Source organism: Chiloscyllium plagiosum, unplaced genomic scaffold (assembly GCF_037043375.1).
Source record: "Chiloscyllium plagiosum isolate Xiang-an unplaced genomic scaffold, Cpla_swu_hap1 HiC_scaffold_20, whole genome shotgun sequence".
Taxonomy (NCBI): Eukaryota; Metazoa; Chordata; class Chondrichthyes; order Orectolobiformes; family Hemiscylliidae; genus Chiloscyllium; species Chiloscyllium plagiosum.
In genome coordinates this window covers 41,023,655-41,043,332 of record NW_028270158.1, presented here as the reverse complement: position 1 = coordinate 41,043,332, position 19,678 = coordinate 41,023,655, and the positions used below count along the sequence as shown (strand labels likewise).

General features: G+C 42.6%; 1 protein-coding gene across 5 annotated transcripts in view; it reads right to left on the bottom strand.

The window, feature by feature from the left end:
• Nucleotides 1-12,054, bottom strand: part of ift38 (intraflagellar transport 38) — a 31,757-nt gene extending 19,703 nt beyond the window's left edge. Inside the window, exons 1-5 of one of the 5 annotated variants that reach the window (XM_043711523.2) lie at nucleotides 11,725-12,054; nucleotides 8,614-8,725; nucleotides 6,844-6,928; nucleotides 6,543-6,722; nucleotides 5,715-5,810 (exon numbers count right to left, since the gene is read on the bottom strand). In XM_043711523.2, the coding sequence (XP_043567458.1) occupies nucleotides 5,715-5,810; nucleotides 6,543-6,722; nucleotides 6,844-6,928; nucleotides 8,614-8,725; nucleotides 11,725-11,767 (516 nt within the window). In that variant the 5' untranslated portion in view covers nucleotides 11,768-12,054. The remainder of the gene's footprint in view (nucleotides 1-5,714; nucleotides 5,811-6,542; nucleotides 6,723-6,843; nucleotides 6,929-8,613; nucleotides 8,726-11,724) is intronic. The other 4 variants (XM_043711525.2, XM_043711524.2, XM_043711527.2 and 1 more) reach the window with 4 other exon arrangements.
• Between the last annotated feature and the right edge of the window lie 7,624 nt (nucleotides 12,055-19,678).

Here is a 19,678-nt window from a genome sequence, read left to right as displayed (position 1 = left end):
CTCATTCGGGACTTGCACCGACTTGGATCATAAGACCCTACAACGGATAGTGAGGACAGCTGAGAGGATCATCGGGGTCTCTCTTCCTCCATTACAGACATTTACTCCACACGCTGCATCTGAAAGGCTAAGAACATTATGGAAGACCCCACACACCCCTCACTCAAACTCTTCTCCCTCCTGCCACCTAGCAGAAGATACCAGAGCTTTTGGTCTCTCACGATCAGACTGTGTAATAGTTTCTTCCCCAAAGCCATCATGCTCCTTAACACAGTATGAATGATCGGACTCTTTCCCATCTGGAGTTCTGTGCACTACTTTGAAATGCTGCTAGAAAAATGTCTATTATTTATTATTCTTCTATTACACTGTAACTTGCATGTTTTGCAATTCTTATGCACTTTATGCTGTGTACGATTGTGTAGTTTGTGCTGTCCACGTGGCACCCTTAGTCCTGGAGGAATGCTGTCTCATTTTTACTGGATCAGGTATATATGGTAGAAATGACAAATAAAAAGCTACTCTCTCTAGTTTGTACAATAATGTAATCCACATCTTCAAGCTTTCTTGAATCAATGGACAACGAACTGAGCTGAAGCCATGACAGTCATTCCTCTTTATCCATGCCGGTTCCGTTCCCGAGAATCTCTGTGAGAAGCTCATTTAAAAATATAGTTTTAAAATTGCACGTATACAATTTTTGCCTGATGTTGATTTTTGATATTACTTATTTTTTGACGCAGATAGACAAATTTGTGATTCATGCATTTGCATTTAGAGAATTTACGGTAGATCATTTAAAATCCAGCAAAGCATTCATAATGGCTACAGCTGTCATCACAAATACTTACAACTACATTGTCTGAAACTGACAAAACTGATAGCCATTTCATTTCCAAAGCAAAGTATCTATTAATCAATGGAAACCAGCAGGTGGAGTGATTTATCTCGGATATTTCAAAAGCAGACTCTATAATAAAGAAATTCTTTTAAGAGATGAATGCAGAGGGAGAAGTCAAGTGACTTGCTGGTCCAATCGAGAACAGTTGAGATTGTGCACAGGCATGTGGGGACTTGCCCAGCAGTTGAATGGGGAGCATGGCATACATAGACTGCAATGTACTTGGTAAATTAGATTTATAGCTGTATTAAATCATATTTTGCAAGATAACTAGCAAAGCTAAGCTTCTGAGTGATTACATTGACAAGGAGATAAAGGCCAGCAACTCAGACTGCAAGAAAAAGCTACAGAAGTTGCAGAATAAGTCCAGAAAAGTCCATTCTGCAAAGAAGAGAATCATCAAATGCCTCTCTTCAGAAAATTAGAGCTGTTCCTGTTCAACCTGGCTACAGAAAAGTGGGTACAATATAGACAGACCCTGGGTTGCAAATGGATTCTATTCTTGAGTCTGTTCACAAGCCAACTTGTAGACAAGTTAGAACACAATGCAGGACAATATAAAATAGCCATTCACAAGTACAGCAAAACATTCACATGTCAGATCTTTAATATTAACATAACCCTGTATGGTATTACATTTCTAAGTTGGGCCCTGGTAAATCGGTGACACTGTGTATGTAGAATGCTTAAAACCTTTTCTGTGAGAATGAAATTGAGGGGGAGGAGAAACACAGTGATTTTTTAAATTGCATTTGGGAAACAGACAGTCTGATTTGAAACTTAACTTGCCTGAATTCCCTTGATACAAAAACATTTGTAGAGATCGTATAGTTACTCAAACGGAACTGCCACCCCAAGCTCCCAGTAATTTTATCGTATTACAAGTTTAATTTGACGAACAGACCCCTAGGAGAGAACACTGCAGGCTCAAAGTGTTGGTGAGGCTCAAAGATTCCAGAGCATTGTGACTTTGGGTCTATGTTAAATGGGATGTTAAGAAATTTATATAGTATGCTGCACTAATGATGAAGCCATAAAGAAAGAAGCTTTCATCAAAATTAAAAGTTAATTTTTTTTTCAAAATCGCTGGAGATTGCTTTAGTCACTGAAGGGACGATAGACCATGGAAGGGGAGCTATGGAGTTGCAAAATGCTTTGAACAGCACAATCCACCATTAGGATGGGAAATCACAAACAGCAATTGTACTCAGAGTGAAGGCACTGGTAAAAGCAAGGAAATGAATATGGGAACTGGAAGAGCGAGAACAAGGGCGGCACGGTGGCACAGTGGTTAGCACTGCTGCCTCACAGCGCCTGAGACCCGGGTTCAATTCCCGCCTCAGGTGACTGACTGTGTGGAGTTTGCACGTTCTCCCCGTGTCTGCGTGGGTTTCCTCCGGGTGCTCCGGTTTCCTCCCACAGTCCAAAGATGTGCAGGTCAGGTGAATTGGCCATGCTAAATTGCCCGTAGTGTTAGGTAAGGGGTAAATGTAGGGGCATGGGTGGGTTGCGCTTCGGCGGGTCGGTGTGGACTTGTTGGGCCGAAGGGCCTGTTTCCACGCTGTAATGTAATCTAATCTAATAGTTAACTCAACAGCCTCGGATAGACCCCGATTAAGCAGACTGTTTCAGATGTCAGTGAAGCCACCCCACAGACCTGTGTAGATTTAGGGAAGTTAAATGCTTTAGGTACCAAACAAAAAGGTTTGGTCAATCATAAATGCAAGTCTCCTTATTGGAGGAAAATACAGAATATAAACTGTACAACAAAAAGTAAACAAAGCCTGCACAATAAATCAAATAGTACAGTGTCAATGTACAGTTCGGAGATGGTCCCGAGGTGAGGTGGCCAGTTATGTCTGACAAGTGTAAAAGCGAGAAAGGTGGACTTGATCACAATGGAGTTATTGATAAACAGAAAAGCATTACAGATGGAAGTGGACATTGGGGCCTCTGCCACCATTATGAGACAGCAAATCTTCAGGAAGGGGTCCACCCGTAAACTTGGAAGAGCGATCAGGTTGATTACATACAAGTCTTCCAGGGTCAAGAAAGCAAGCACTAATATATTTTTTAAAATTCAACATCCCTCTACATAACTTGCACTTACAATGGTGGATGAAAATCCAGCCCGTGTTACCATGTCAGTTAGTTCATAGGTTTTAGCAAAACTATTGTCTTTTGCAAACTATACTGTAAACAGAAAAGCCTTGGGAAAAGTTGATGAGCAGAGAGATTTAGGAGTTCAGGTCCACTGTACCCTGAAGGTAGCTGCACAGATGGACAGAGTAGTCAAGAAGGCATATGGTATGCTTGCCTTCATCGGACGGGGTATTGAGTATAAGATCTGGTAGGTCATGTTAAAATTGTACAAGACTTTGGTTCGGGCGCATTTAGAATACTGTGTACAGTTCTAGTCGCCACATTACCAAAAGGAAATGGACACTTTGGAGAGGGTGCAGAGAAGGTTTACGAGGATGTTGCCTGGTGTGGAAGGTGCTAGCTGTGAAGAGAGGTTGATTAGGTTAGGATTGTTTTCATTAGAAAAAAGGAGATTGAGGGGGGACCTGATTAAGGTCTAAAAAATCATGAAGGGTATAGACAGGGTAGGTAGAGATAAGCTTTTTCCCAGGGTGAGGGATTCAGTTATGAGAACTCACGTGTTCAAGGTGGGAGGTGAAAAGTTTAAGGGGGATTTACACAGAGGGTGGTAGTTACCTGGAATGCATTGGCAGCAGAGGTAGGATGGTGGACTCATTTAGTGTGTGTCTGGACAGATGCATGAGTAGGTGGGGAGCAAAGGGATACAGATGCTTAGAAGTTGAGCGATAGGTTTAGACAGTGGATTTGGATCGGCTCAGGCTTGGAGGGCCGAAGAGCCTGTTCCTGGGCTGTAAATTTTCTTCGTTCTTTATTCTAGTTAGCAGCTGCTGTCGGCTCAGTCAACTCCAAATGTTGGGAGCTTTGTCCCATTAGCATGTGCTTCAGCTCCATTTTGAAGTAAATAAGTAGCAGAGAAATATTTTTTTTTAGATTACATTACAGTGTGGAAACAGGCCCTTCGGCCCAACAAGTCCACACCGACCCGCCGAAGCGAACCCACCCATACCCCTACATTTACCCCTTACCTAACACTACGGACAATTTAGCATGGCCAATTCACCTGACCCTGCACATCTTTTGGACTGTGGGAGGAAACCGGAGCACCCGGAGGAAACCCACGCAGACACGGGGAGAACGTGCAAACTCCACACAGTCAGTCACCTGAGGCGGGAATTGAACCCGGGTCTCTGGCGCTGCGAGGCAACAGTGCTAACCACTGTGCCACCGTGCCGCCCCAATTTTAATGGGAGTCGGACAACTGGATTAAGTAGAAAAGATAATGTCAAAAGGGTGAGATAAGCAAGTAGTGGAAGGAGGGTCCTGTCAAGCATAACTACCAAAATTAGACCAGTTGATTAATACCCTTTGCCTCACTGCAATTTCTATGTAATTTGCTGAAGTCAGCCAATTAGCGCTAACCTTAAATATTAACTTCTCTCTCCAGAGATACTGCATAGCCTGCTGTGGGTTCCAATTTTTCCTGTTTTGTTTTGGATTTTCAGAATCCACAGCATTTTGCTGAATTGCCAATTCACCAGTGATTTAGAACATAGAACATTACAATGCAGTACAGGCCTTTCAGCCATCGATGTTGCACCAACCTGTGAAAGCAATCTGAAGCCCATCTAAACTGCACTATTCCATTCTCGTCCATATGCCTATCTAATGACCATTTAAATGTCCTTGACGTTGGTGGGTCTACAACTGTCGCAGGCAGTGTGTTCCACATCCCTACTACTGAGTAAAGAAACTACCTCTGATCTGTTCTATATCTATCACCCCTCAATTTAAAGCTATGTCTCCTTATGCAAACCATCACCATCTGAGGAAAAAGGATCTCACTGCCCAACCTATCTAACCCTCTGATTATCTTATGTGTCTCAGTTAAGACACCTCTCAACCTTCATATCTCTAACAAAAACAGCCCCAAGTCCCTCAGCCTTTCCTTGTAAGACCTTCCTTCCATACCAGGCAACATCCTAGTAAATCTCCTCTGAACCCTTTCCAAAGCTTCCACATCCTTCCTATAATGCGGTGACTAGAACTGTACGCAATACTCCAAGTGCAGCCGGAGAGTTTTGTACAGCTGCAGCATGACTTCATGGTTCCAAAACTCAGTCCCTCTACCAGTAAAAGCTAACACACCGCATGCCTTCTTAACAACCTATCAACCTGACTGGCAACTTTCAAGGATCTATGTACCTGAACACCAGGATCCCTCTGCTCACCTACACTACCAAGAATCTTAACCATTAGTGTAGACTCTGCCTTCTGCCAGCCAATCCTCTATCCGTGCCAGTATCTTGTCTCCAACACCCATGGCTTTTACCTTATTTAGCATCCAACTGTGCGGCACTTTGTCAAAGATATCTCGAAATCCAAATAGATCACATCCACTGGCTCTCCTTTGTCAGACATGCTCATTACCTCCTGTTACAATTCTACTTGGAGCGCAGGTTCACAGTTCCTTGAAAGGGGAATTGCAGGTATGCTTGCTTTATTGGTCAATGTTTTGAGTAGTGGAGATATTCAAAAGTTCAGAAGCAAGTCCTCCTTACTACAGTCACACAAACTGCAGCAAGTTTTTTGACAATGTCAAACTAGTGTTGCAAGTTTATATTGAACGCAGTAAAATAATTTATCTTTTATTCTGGGATATTGTTACCTTCTGGTTGTCAGTTACTGGTTGATCAGAAATCTGCTGACTCACCCTCAGATCTACTTCTTTTCCTAATAAATCAAACACTGTTGCTCCTTTGGAGGTAATCTCAGAGGCTAGTTGTCTGGCAGTTTTCAAATCTGATACCTGGAATAGATGAAAAGATGCAAAATACTAAAACTACAATACAGCATTCTTCAAATATTATTATGGGGAGTTTACAACATGAAGACATAGACTCTATGTTAGCACCGAAATTCCTCAACTATGCGCTGTTAGAGTTTATTTAGATATTTTATAGTGTCCAGGAGCAAATCACTGGGTTTGTATCAGGTGTACATTTACCATGGGGACATGATTAAAACATCCCACTACTGTAGGCCAAAATGAAAATTTCACTGAAGTTCCCAGTATGGTTGGGTGCTGAATTGCTAATTTGACCTTGTGGCAACAATTCAAAGTAACAGCAAAGCTGAAGCATTAAACATACTTGCAGTCAAAATATGGTGCAAATTCAAAAAGGCAATGCTCTTGGAGAGCAGAATTTCATTAGAAAGGGTAATGAGTCAGAAATGGAGCTAGAAAACAATAGGAGAAAGTGAGAACTGTAGATGCTGGAGATCAGAGTCGAAGAGTGAGATACTGGAAAAGCACAGCCAGTCAGGCAGCATCCAAGGAGCAGGAGAGTCAATGTTTCGGGCATGAGCCATTTATCAGCGCTAGAAAACAATAGTGCTGGTCATGAGGGATGGTCTAGTGAAAATCTGTTTCAGTAACTGAGGGGCATTGCTGAATTTGCACTGAAGTTCTCTTGTATGGTACTGCTCAAACATCTGTGTTAACCATGTTCTGAATGAGAAATTCATTTGCATTACTTACCTTTGACCCCAAGTCAAATTTGAATTTTGAACTGTCTTCTTCAGCATCCTCACTTCTGTCCATTCGCTTTGTTTTCATGGCATTATAGAGAACGGTAGTAATCTTCAGCAACTCTTTCACCGCATATCCATCAGCCTGGTACAGCTTCTTAGTATTGAGCTTAATGTGAGCTTTAGTAGCCTGCAATACAACAAATAAATATATTCACAAAACCTACTGCAGGTTTCTGGCGATTATCCCAGATTCAAGCTGTACTACAGTTTTCACACATTAGGCTGAGGAAGACCTATTTGCCACTTACCATGAATTGTGCTACAGCTTTGATGAAGAAAACTCTGTCCTGTTCTGTATCTACATCTGTTGGGATATCTGTCTGGGGCTCGTATCTGATAAAACAAAATCCAAGAAAGATTATTTTCCAATGTACCTATTTTCCCAATAAAAACCGAAAGAACGGCGGATCTGTATCAAAAACAAAATCAGACATTGCTGGAAAAGCAGAACCTATGAAAGAAATCAGAGTTAATGTTTGGGTCTGGTGACTCTTCGTACATGAAACGTTAATTCTGATTTCTCTTCACAGATGCTGCCAGACCTGCTGAGCTTTTCCAGTCATTTCTGTTTTTGTATCTATTTTTCCAACCTCTCCCCCTTTTAAATGAACTTAGAACTTTTAAGAATAGTCCCAAAACACAGCTAAAACACAGTTGAAAGGGAAGGTCATGGTAAATTATGTCAACTACAACAAATGTAGTGCAGGAGAATCAAAACGTCATGCTTTCCAGCAAGAACAAACTGCTTATCTCAAGTCTCAGCAGACCAATGATCTGAATTATCTGAACTTCCTTTTTAAAGCTAACAACATAATACATACTTGCTTTAAAGCTGTTAACCATTGTCTGGGGTTTGTTTCCATAATGCACCCTTTAGTTGTAATTAATTAAATGCCTAATGCATTTAGATAACAGTAAGAAAGATCACTGAACTATCAGGTGTTGCCTCTGCAAGCTGCCATTCAAGATGGTGGCCTATAGCCATTTGCACATCATGCAGATACACACATGCCTTTCCTGAAAATTTAACAGATTGAATCCTGAAACAAAGACTGTCATGTAATAGGAGAAAGTGAGGACTGCAGATGCTGTAGATCAGAGTCGAAGAGTGCGGTGCTGGAAAAGCAGAGCCCGTCAGGCAGCATCCGAGAAGCAGAGGAATCAACATTTGGGCATAAGCCCTTCATCAGGAATCCAGACGAAGGGCTTACACCCGAACGTCAATTCTTCTGCTCCTTGGACATTGCCTGACCTGCTGTGCTTTTCCAGCCACACAGTCACATAATATACAAATCCAAATGATGCCTTTTTCCCTGTATTGTAGGAATTAGTTAGGATTTCAGGATTAGTTAGAATTGTAATGAACAGACTGTAATAAACAATTGCATGTCAGCAGAAGGATGAGAGTGTTACAGTAACATACTGGTGCCATAAGATTTGGTAAGATTTCTCATTTATTATGTCTTAAACAGTCTTATATTAAACCAAAGTTTTAGTGCCAAATTTTCAATCTGGAGTCCAGTAATGCAAGCAAATATCACTGGGAATATTCTAGATGAGTCTCTCTCTCTCTCTACAATAACCTAATATACCAAACACAGAAATACAGTCATGCACTGATGATGTGATTTTGCAGCTGCACATGGTTCTTCCACTAGCAAATGCAATCATTTTAATATGTATTCATATCCCTATATAGACAAATGCTGTAAGCAATTTGCACATAGCAAAATCCTAATATGATCAAACAAGATGAATATTCAGATATTTCAGATGATGTTGGTGCTGTCTGAGAGAAAAATGATGAATCTTCCAAATAGAGTGCACTGCTGCTGTGCTGGATAGTCGGCCTTGATTATGGGTGCAGATACCAAAGTGGATTTGATACCAAAACCTTCACAATTCATTCCACTTACAGTGAATAACTAAGGTTTCTTGTTCAGTGCATTTTCTAAAAGAAAGCTTAACTGTCATTTACCTTGATATGATGTATTTTAGATACATGTAAGATCACAAACCTTTTAACAAGCCAAATAAGAATCTCTGCTACTAAAGGAAAGTTTGGAATCCGAAAGTTTTCCATCGAGATCAGACGAGGATAGCCCAGAGCCCTCATCATCTCAGTGAAGTCTGAAATACAATACGTTACACAAAAATGAATCAATTAGCAGCTTGGGGGTGCTAATTTCTGGAACTTCCTCATAATTGTACTTCTCATTAGGATACTCTATTGTTGCGGTATCAAACAATAGTTTTGAACTGATGGGCTTCCACAGTTGTACACTGATCCTTGAAGTTTTCATCTTAAATATGTTTTGAGGAATAATATTGACAAGTCTAAGAAACCATTAACACCCAACGCCTGGAGGAAGAATCCCTCATCTTTCACCTCAGGACCCTGCAAACACACGGGATAAATGTGGATTTCAACAGCTTCCTCATTTGAAATTAATTAAATTTCCCACCCACCGAGGACCCCTTCTCCCACCTCCAACACACCCCATCCACCTGGACACCCCGTGCTGGCCTGCTACCTGCCCTTGACCTCTTCATTTCGTACTGCCGCAGTGACATTGACCACCTCAACCTGTCCAACTGCCTCACCCACTCCAACCTCTCGCCCTCACAACGTGCAGCCCTCCACTTCAACCCAAAACTCGCCATCAAACCAGCGGACAAAGGGGGTGCACTGGTAGTTTAGCGCACTGACCTCTACACCGCTGAAGCCAGGCGCCAACTCGAAGACACCTCCTCTTACCGCCCCCATGAACATGACCTCACCACACCCCATCACCAAACCATCATCAGCCAGACCATACACAACCTCATCATCTCAAGGGATGTCCCACCCACATGTTTCCAACCTCATTGTTCGGGAACGCCCAATTCTATCTCTTACCCAAGATCGACAAGCCTGACTAGCCTGGCCAACCTATCGTCTCAGCCTACTCCTGCCCCACCGAACTCATTTCCACCTACTTCGATACTGTCCTATCCCCACCACTTCAGGAACTCCCCACTTACGATCGGGACACCATCCACGCTCTCCACCTCCTCCTAGATTTCTGTTTCCTTGGCCCCCAATGCTTCATCTTCACTATGGACATCCAGTTCCTCTACACCTCCATCCGCCATTACCAGGGCCTCCAAGTCCTCCATTTCTTCCTCTCCCGATGTCCCCACCAGTACACTTCCACTGACACTCTTATCCGTTTGGCTGAACTGGTCGTCACCCTCAACAATTTCTCCTTCCAATCCTCCCAGTTCCTCCAAACAAAAGGGGTAGCCATGGACACCCACTTGGGCCCCAGCCTTTCTCTTTGTCGGTTACATAGAACAGTTCATCTTCCAGAGTTACACCGGCACCACTCTCCACCTCTTCCTCCGCTGCACTAATGACTGCATTGGCGCCACCTCGTACTCCCACGAGGAGATCAAACAGTTCATCAATTTCACAAACACATGCCACCCCGACCTCAAATTCACCTGGACTATCTCTGACATCTCCCTCCCTTTCCTAGACCTCTCCATCTCTATCCACGAGGACCAACTCAACACTGACATTTTTTACAAATCCATCAACTCCCACAGCTACCTGGATTACACCTCCTCCCACCCTACCTCCTGCAAAAATGCTATCCCATATTCCCAATTCCTCCGCCGTATCTGCTCTCAGGAGGACCATTTCCACCACAGATCACACTAGATGGCCTTCTTCTTTAAAGACCAAAATTTCCCCTCCCATGTGGTTGAAGATGTCATCCAATGCATCTCATCTATGTCCCACATATATGCCCTCAAACCCCACCCCTCCAACCGCAACAAAGATAGAACCCTACCTGGTCCTCGCCTTCTACCCACCAACCTCAGCATAAATCACATCAGCCACCGACATTTCCGCCACCTTCAAACGTTCCCCACCACCAGGGGTATATTTCCCTCCCCATCCCTATCCGCTTTCTGCAAAGACCATTCAGTCCGCGACTACTTGGTCAGGTCCACAGCCCCTAACAATTCACCCTCTCTTCTTGGCACCTTCCCCTGCCACCACAGGAATCGCAAAACCTGCAACTACACCTTCCCCCCCTCACCTCCATCCAAGGCCCCAAAGGAGCCTTCCACATCCATCAACGTTTCACCTGCACTTCCACAAATGTCATTTATTGTATCCGTTGCTTCCGATGCAATCTCCTCTACATTGCAGAGACTGGACGCCTTCTCGCAGAGCACTTTAGAGAACATCTCTGGGGCACCCGCACCAATCAAGCCCAATGCCTCATGGCCAAACATTTCAACTCCCCTGCCCACTCTGCCGAGGACATGCAGGTCCTGGGCCTCCTCCATCGCCACTCCCTCACCATCCGACACCTGGAGGAAGAACACCTCATCTTTCGCCTCGGGACCCTCCAACCCCATTGCATCAATGTGGACTTCACCAGTTTCCTCATTTTCCCTCCCCCCCCACCTTACCCCAGTTTCTAATTTCCAGCTCAGCACCATCCTCATGACCTATCCCATCTGTAAATCTTCCTTCCCATCTATCCACTCCACCCTCCTCTCTGACCTACACCTGTACCCCTTCCTCCATCCACCTATTGCACTCCCAACTACCTCCTCCCCAGTCCCATCCCCCTCCCATTTGTCTCTCCACCCTAAGGCTCCCAACCTCATTCCTGATGAAGGGCCCTGGCTGAAATGTCGATTCTTCTGCTCCTCAGATGCTGCTTGACCTGCTGTGCTTTTCCAGCTAAACACTCTCAACTCACTTTCCCCAAGTCTAACAAAGTACTAATAATTGATGCATCTGCATAGTGTGGACCTAATGGCAAATTATTGCATTCCTCAGCCAGCGTTTATAAAACAAAGGATGGTGTAAGGAATAACCTTGGAGATAATGCAAAGTAAATCTTATTCTCGTTACTAACTACAAAATTCAGCCCTGGACAAATAGTGGAGGAGGAACTATGCAATCAAAGATAATTCATCTCTCCGTAGCTCTACCCTAGAGTTTAAAATGTCTAAACATAAATAACGTATGATAATGATGATCCACCAGGGTTAAACAGCAGACCTACTGAACCCGAATCTCTGTAAATCCAACGCTACATCTACCCAGAGCCCAAACTCACAGACGTGAAAATTATCCTTACTCCTCAGGTCTCTGAATGACATGATGCTGATGGAATCTGGTGTCCAGATGGGCTCGTTCTTCCTTGTTCATGAAACACAACAAATACTATACACCCACTATATCCAGTACAGCACAGCTTTGGTCCAATCCCTGGGCCGTCCCTGATTCCCAAACCGTGACTGCTACCCCGTAGTTGTATCAATCCCCACCAGACGCTGTACCCGTCTTGCCCGCTCGACCTTTCCTAAATCCTCTCCTGAGCACTGAAAATGGGGAGTTCCATATCTCTCTCTTTGTCGTTAGGCCTCGTTTCCATGGAGATCCCAGAACCTGCCCTGCGCGAAAGGCATTCTGGGAGTCACAGCACTGTGCGTGGTGACGTCATCTGACGCAGGCTATCGATGTTAGTCGAAATTAAACATGATTATGTCGCAGATCTTCAGAAACAGTGGGCTCTTAAAACCTGAACTGCCTTCAAATAAGATCACTGCTTATCTGCCTTCACATTCACAATCACTATCACTCTGTTTCATGTGGTGTACATATTGTCTGAAAAATATATATATATATATATGTACATCGTGTGGGCGGCACGGTGGCAGAGCTCCTGAGACCTGGGTTCAATTCCCGCCTCAGGCGACTGACTGTGTGGAGTTTGCACATTCTCCCCGTGTCTGTGTGGGTTTCCTCCCACAGTCCAAAAATGTGCAGGTCAGGTGAATTGGCCATGCTAAATTGCCCGTAGTGTTAGGTAAGGGGTAAATGTAGGGGTATGGGTGGGTTATGCTTCGGCGGGTCAGTGTGGACTTGTTGGGCCGAAGGGCCTGTTTCCACACTGTAATGTAATCTAATCTAATATATAGATATCATAGGTCATATGAGTGTGATGCATCACAAGCTACCAAAGATATTCATCTAAACCAATCTTTCATTAATAAAATGCATGCACAGTAAGAACATAAGAGGAGCATGAGTAGATCTGTTGTAAGTTATGAACATAATCCATAAAGAAAATTGTCATGCAGGGGAAAAAACTTTGTTCTTTCTAGTCAACCTCAATTTTGCCTGTGCCAGTACCTGCATTAGACGCAAATCATGCATTTTAACAGTATGCATTCAAACTATTTTGGCTGTTTTTGTGGTGTCAACTGTTATTAGGGTGCCATTACTTCTCTTGGAGCATTGCTACCATGGCAACTGTGATAATTGGTGCTGTAAATCCATTGTATTTTTGGGAATTGAGGGTCTTATGGCACAATAGTAGTATACTGTATACCTCAGAGCCCTCTACAGACCGGTTAAGGTCCTACCTGACATGGAGGAATGATGTGTCTGAACAGATTGATTATGTTTTGTTTTGGAGAAGTGTTGACCCCAGAACTGCTGGTGATTCAGTTCCTTGTTCAATTCACAAATCAAATCTCCTTCATCAGTTGTTTGATATGAAGAAGTAGGTTTTCTGGTTGTACATTTCCATATATGGTTGCAATGATAGATCTGGTCATTTGCTTTCATAATGTAAAGTTAAGTTGATGACTTCTGTCTCGAGTCTCAAATTGCCAAATGGACTGACTTGTGTTGAATGTTTGTACTTTGATGACTTTCTAACCCTGGCACTGATTCAGCATTTTTATCAAACTGGAATTTAACTTCCTGGACTTTGTCAAACACTGTTACTGCGATTGGCTTCAGCCATGCTGTGGAATGTGGCATTACATTAGTTGCTGATCTAGACTACTTTCCATGCTTCCGTAGGTTTATTCCTGCATTCTAAGAATAACCTTTGTACACATTTATGCTGAATCCAATATATTTTTTGATGATCCTTTGACAATTTTAACTTCCACTTGATTGGGTATAGTGTGGTGAGGATGTGTAGTGCTGAATTTTCCAAGTATTCATTAAGAGTTTAATTCATGGATTGAGGCCTGTTATCGCTCATCATATTAGGAATGTTCTTTCAGCTGGCCTAACTCTCAGCAGTCTGAACTTCCAGAACCAGGGATCACAGTCGAAGGATACAGGGTAGGCCATTTAGGACTGAGATGAGGAAAATTTCTTAACTTAGAAAATGGTGAGACTGTGGAATTCTCTGCCCCAGAGTGCAGTTCAGGCCAAAACATTGAATGTTTTCAAAAAAATTAGATATAAGACTATTATTGCTTAAGACTAAAGGGATCAAAGGGTATGGGGAGAAGGCAGGAACACAATACTGAGTTGTATGCACAGCCATGATCATATTGAATTGTGAAGAAGGCTCAAAGGGCTAAATGGTGTATTACTGCTCCTAGTTTCTGTTTCTATGTAATAGTAATTGATTTTAACAAGATAATCCATTCCAGTGAGATTGAAGTGATCTGTTCAATGCTTCATCCATAGCGCTTCATCCATAGTCAGTTTTTTTTCTCGCATGATACTTGCAGTATCATGTAAGCTGGAAAGCCTCTTCCAGCTAGAGCACTGCTTTCCCTGTGCTAAACATACTTTGTTTTCGTTCTGGTGTTATCTTCCTTATACTTAAATCCAGTACTGGATTTTTATGTTGTCCTTTCCTCAAATCATCCTTCCTTTCAATTGCCTTGTGTTTGAAAGACTGGTTTGTCTCTCAGCATAATACGTAATTCCATCAGTTCTTCCATCAATACACTTCAGTTGATGGGTAAACACTTCAGAGATTCTACACTTGAACAGTTTTCTTGACAATAGGTTTCGCTCCTCTCAATAGACATACTCTTAAAGCAGAATCACTTCTTTCTGAGAAAATCTCGTCTCTGATGTAATCATCCTTCAGTAACTCATAACATTTAACTAGACATCTCATTGCAGTCACATATTGTCAGTATTCTCCTTCTCTTCCTGAGCTCTAGTCTTAAACACGTAACATTCATAAATAACAAAAGCAGAGTGTTTAAAATTGGTCTTCAAGAGCTCAAAAACTGGTTTGGTTCTTTGTTGCAGCTTGCAACACTCTTTAGTACTGATAACAGAGTTGCTACTATTATATGTTTTCAGGTTTCTGTTCAACTTTGTGCCAATTGCATAATTCTGCCACTAAGACTGGAAGAATTTGCAACTCAATCTCAAATATAATTTTACTTCTTCAGGAGTACATGCTGGAATATTCAAAGCCATAATGACTTACACAGCCAATTTCCACTATAAGTTTTCAGAATTAAGTCACAGCTGTTTTTCTTAACTAATGGCCCTCTACACTTCTGATGTTATGTTCCACATGGAGTATAAATTAGCTACTGCCCTAAATCTTTATTTACATCTGTGACATTTTATGATGTTAGAGATCATATGTGTATGATAAGCCATCGTGTACAAAGGTCTTTATTCAAACATACTCCTCATATCCTTTAGTACTCAACAATCTGTCAACGTTTTTGATAATATATTCAACAACTGAGAAGCCCCAACTCCCTACTGTAGAGAATTCCAAAGATTCACAGTCACTCAGTCCTAAATGGATGATCTCTTATTCTGTGACTGAGAGATCTAAATTTGGAACCCAGAGGAAACATCAGCATTTACACTGTCAAGCCCCTTAAAGCTTTTACACCTTTCAATTATACCACGTCTTTCTTCAAAATTCCATGAAAGGTAGGTCTAGTTTATTCAATTTCTCAATACAAAATCCCCTCACATCAGGAACTAGTCTCACAATATTCATCAAAGATAAGTACATTCAGTGTGCGATTGCCGTGATCATAGCAAACAAAATGCTCTTTTGTGATGTCATATCCTCCCTCCCCACCAACCAAGCAATGGTGGCCAAATGCTTTTTAGCTAACTTCACTCCTTCTCCTGAACATGTCTCAGTTCCTCCATCATACATGTGTCATCTGTTTAATTTATTGTCTCCAGTTGGTATCCATTTGCATTCATAAAGATTTATGATGGATTTTTTTCTAAAAGATATATTGGGCATTCGTTGGGAACCTAACTCTCAGTACTGCCTGCTCTACCCTTTGAACAAAGTTTGTGTTGAAAGTGAGACTGAAGCCCAGGAATGGTTGTACTTCATTGGATTTCTTGGAATTGTACCTTTGGCCTTGTGTCTACATTTCCTGATGAGAAGACTGAAAACAGTGGAGGTATGGTGCATTTTCCAATTCTCTCCAACCCCCAAAAGATTCTGGTGTGTTTAATCCAAGGCCCATTTTTTCATAGGCCCCCATTAATGCATCAATGTTTGTTTAGAGGTTGAACACTGAGTGTACACACATACAACCACCAATTACATACTACAATTAAATGCCCTGTTATAGAAAGGATATTATTAAGCTGGAGAGGGTTCAGAAGAGATTTACTAGGATGTTTCCAGAAATGGAGGATTTGAGTTATAAGGAGACGCTGGTTAGGCAGGGATTCTGTTTCATTGGAACATAAGAGGTTGAGGGGTGACCTTATAGAGGATTGTAAAATCATGAAGAGTATAGACAAGGTGAATGGCAGGTGTCTTTTCCATAGGATAGCATATTTCAAGACCAGGGGACATAATTTAAGGTGACAGGAGAAAATTTGAAAAAGACTTATCTGGCAATTTTCTTTTAACACAGTGGTTCATGTGAGGAATGAACTCCCAGGGGAAGTTGTGGGCGCAGGTGCACTTTAAAAGGCATTTAGATAAGTACATGAATAAAAAATGTTTGGAAGGATATGTGCCAAGCGCTGGCAGATGGGACTAGTTTAGATAGGGATTTGGTAGGCATGGACTGGTGTGTCAGAAAGGTCTGTTTCTGTGCTGTTGACTGTATGACAGAGGTTAAGATGGTCTTGTTTCTGGACTGGAGGTGAGGACTAGTGGGGTTCTGTCCTGGTGGCGATTAGATGGCCTCCTTCTTCAAAACCGCAATTTCCCCTCAGATGTGGTTGACGATGCTCTCCACCGCATCTCCTCCACTTCCCACTCCTCCGCCCTTGAACCCACCCCTCCAATCGCCACCAGGACAGAACCCCACTAGTCCTCACCTACCACCCCACCAACCTCCAGATACATCGGATCATCCTTCGTCATTTCCGCCACCTCCAAACGGACCCCACCACCAAGGATATATTTCCCTCCCCACCCCTATCAGCATTCCAGAAAGACCATTCCCTCTGCGACATCCTTGTCAGATCCACACCCCCTACCAACTCAACCTCCACTCTCGGCACCTTCCCCTGCAACCGCAAAAAATGCAAAACTTGCGCCCACACCTCCCCCCTCACTTCCCTCCAAGGCCCCAAGGGATCCTTCAATATCCATCAGAGGTTCACCTGCACCTCCACACACATCATTTACTGCATCCACTGCACCCAATGTGGCCTCCTATACATTGGGGAGACAGGCCGCCTACTTGCGGAACATTTCAGAGAACACCTCTGGTACACCCGCACCCACCAACCCAACCGACCTGTGGCGGAACACTTTAACTCCCCCTCCCACTCCGCCAAGGATATGCAGGTCCTTGGCCTCCTCCATCGCCAGACCATGGCAACACGACGCCTGGAGGAAGAGCACCTCATCTTCCGCCTAGGAACCCTCCAGCCACAGGGGATGAATGCGGATTTCTCCAGCTTCCTCATTTCCCCTCCCCCCACTTTTTCTCAGTCCCAGCCCTCAGACTCAGCACCGCCTTCTTGACCTGCAATCTTCTTCCCGACCTCTCTGCCCCCACCCCCTCACCGGCCTATCACCCTCATCTTAACCTCCTTCTACCTATCGCATTCCCAACGCCCCTCCCCCAAGTCCCTCCTCCCTACCTTTTATCCTAGCCTGCTTGGCACCCCCTCCTCATTCCTGAAGAAGGGCTTATGCCCGAAACGTCGATTCTCCTTCTCCTTTGATGCTGCCTGACCTGTTGCGCTTTTCCAGCAACACATTTTTAAGCTCTGAACTCCAGCATCTGCAGTCCTCACTTTCTCCTACTTCTTGTTAACACATGGAATGAATCAAATTAGTTGAAGTCTGGCATCCATGGTGCTCAATCTCAGCAGAATGCCGAAAAGCATCATCCACTCAACACTTTATGCTGAAGTGATTATAAAGGCCTTGTCCTTTGTACTGACAGGCTAAGCTTCCACATCTTTAAGAATGATGACTTTTGTTGAGCCTCCTTCCATTACATGATTTTTGTTTTGATCTCCAACTATTCATGATTGGGAATGACAAGTCCACAGACTTTTGATCTGATCTGTTGGAGTACTTAGCTCTGCTTATAACTTGTTACTCCTACATGAATACAACTTTGAGTTGTAGCTTCGCCAGATTGTCATCTCATTTTGGAGTATGTATGGAGTTTCCCTGGCATGTTCTACACTCATTGAACTAGGCTTGGTAATGGAATAGTAAGGAATATTTAGGGCTATGAGATTGCAGATTGTGGCTGAATATATTTCTGCTGCAGCTATTGACATGAAGCACCTCAGTAATGCCCAATTTAAAGCTATCTAATCTGACCTGAATCTATCCCATTTAGCAGAATGGCAGTACCACATTACATGATGATTGAAATCCTCATTAGTAAGACTTTAGTCCAGATTTCAATTTAAATTGTCCACGTGTCATGGTGGAATTTAACATAGCTCCAGATTATTAGTTCATAACGATTAGGTCATGAACATATTACTACTGTTTCCCAACAGTTGTTACAAACCCCAAATAGATTGAGATGAAGCTCAAAGTAAGTGTCTCCTTGGACAACAAAAGGGCATTTTAGTAGGCACTTGTGAAACAGTCACTTCCAGACCTCTCATGGATGGATGCACATGTAAGATCAAAATGAAGTATTTTTATGGTCATTAAGAAGAAAAGAATCTGTCACTGACTCCTTTGATTATTTATCAATAACTCTGCTAAAATTTGCTGAATGCAACTGAGTTGCTGAGTAACAAGAGTAAAAATAATCAATTGTCTGTGAACATCCTGTGGGTATAAGTGCAAACTTTTCTTAAAAGTATTCCTTTCTTTTTTCAGATGAAAGCACAAACTGCAAACATGTCTGAATATCTGACAGAAACCTGCACCGCTCCAGATGATTCACTTGAGGACCCATGTGTTTTACAGACTCTGCATATACTTGGAGGGATTCTGGCAAAGAGCAGGGACTTGGAGAAAAAGCTCAAAACTTTTCAGAATTCAAAAGACTCCAAATGAAAAAGACTGAGGCACAGGGTAGAGCAATAGGGATTATCATTCATGTAGCAGTGAATGGGAATGTGTAGATTTAATAATTAAGTGAAGCCTATACTTTGTCCCAAAAGTGAGTAAATTAATACCATGCAGATTTTTTTTTTGACTGATGTGCATGTTCACCACAGTCGCATTATAAATATACACAAATAACAGTCCAAGATAACCTACGCATGGATATCAATCAGACTAGTAACCATTCAATTGTGCATGGGATTTCATCATTTGTATCATCACCATTTCACCTATAGGCTCTAGGTATTTATATTTTTCTTTTCCTTCCCAAAGCCAGTTTTCATTTCTTGCCCCCCTTCTCTCCCTCTCTCAAGATGATGGCTGTCAATAATAGTTCAATGGAAATTATTTCCAAAGCTGGGCAACAGTTGCTTTGAACTTAGTTGTACAACTTGCGACTACCTTGTCACAAGTGAGAGAATGTCCTGTGCATTACAATAAATATACTTAGCTCAACTTCTGAATTGATGATGTGTGGAGGCAGATTTAAAGAGTTGATAAACAGCTTAATCCTTTCTACCTAAACTCACGCTTTGCTTCCTTGTCAGTGCTTCTCAAAGAAAATCACCAGGAGTGGAACAGAATGAACAGACAGAAAAGAGACTCAGCGCACTATTGGATTTGAGGGCAGGACATAATTTCCTGTCCCGTTCCCCTGTTCTTTTAGAATTTGGCAAAACATATTGAGAAATCCTATGAAAAGCTGCAGATGAAGGCTGATTTTATTTAAAAAATAAACACTTTGAAACCAACACAC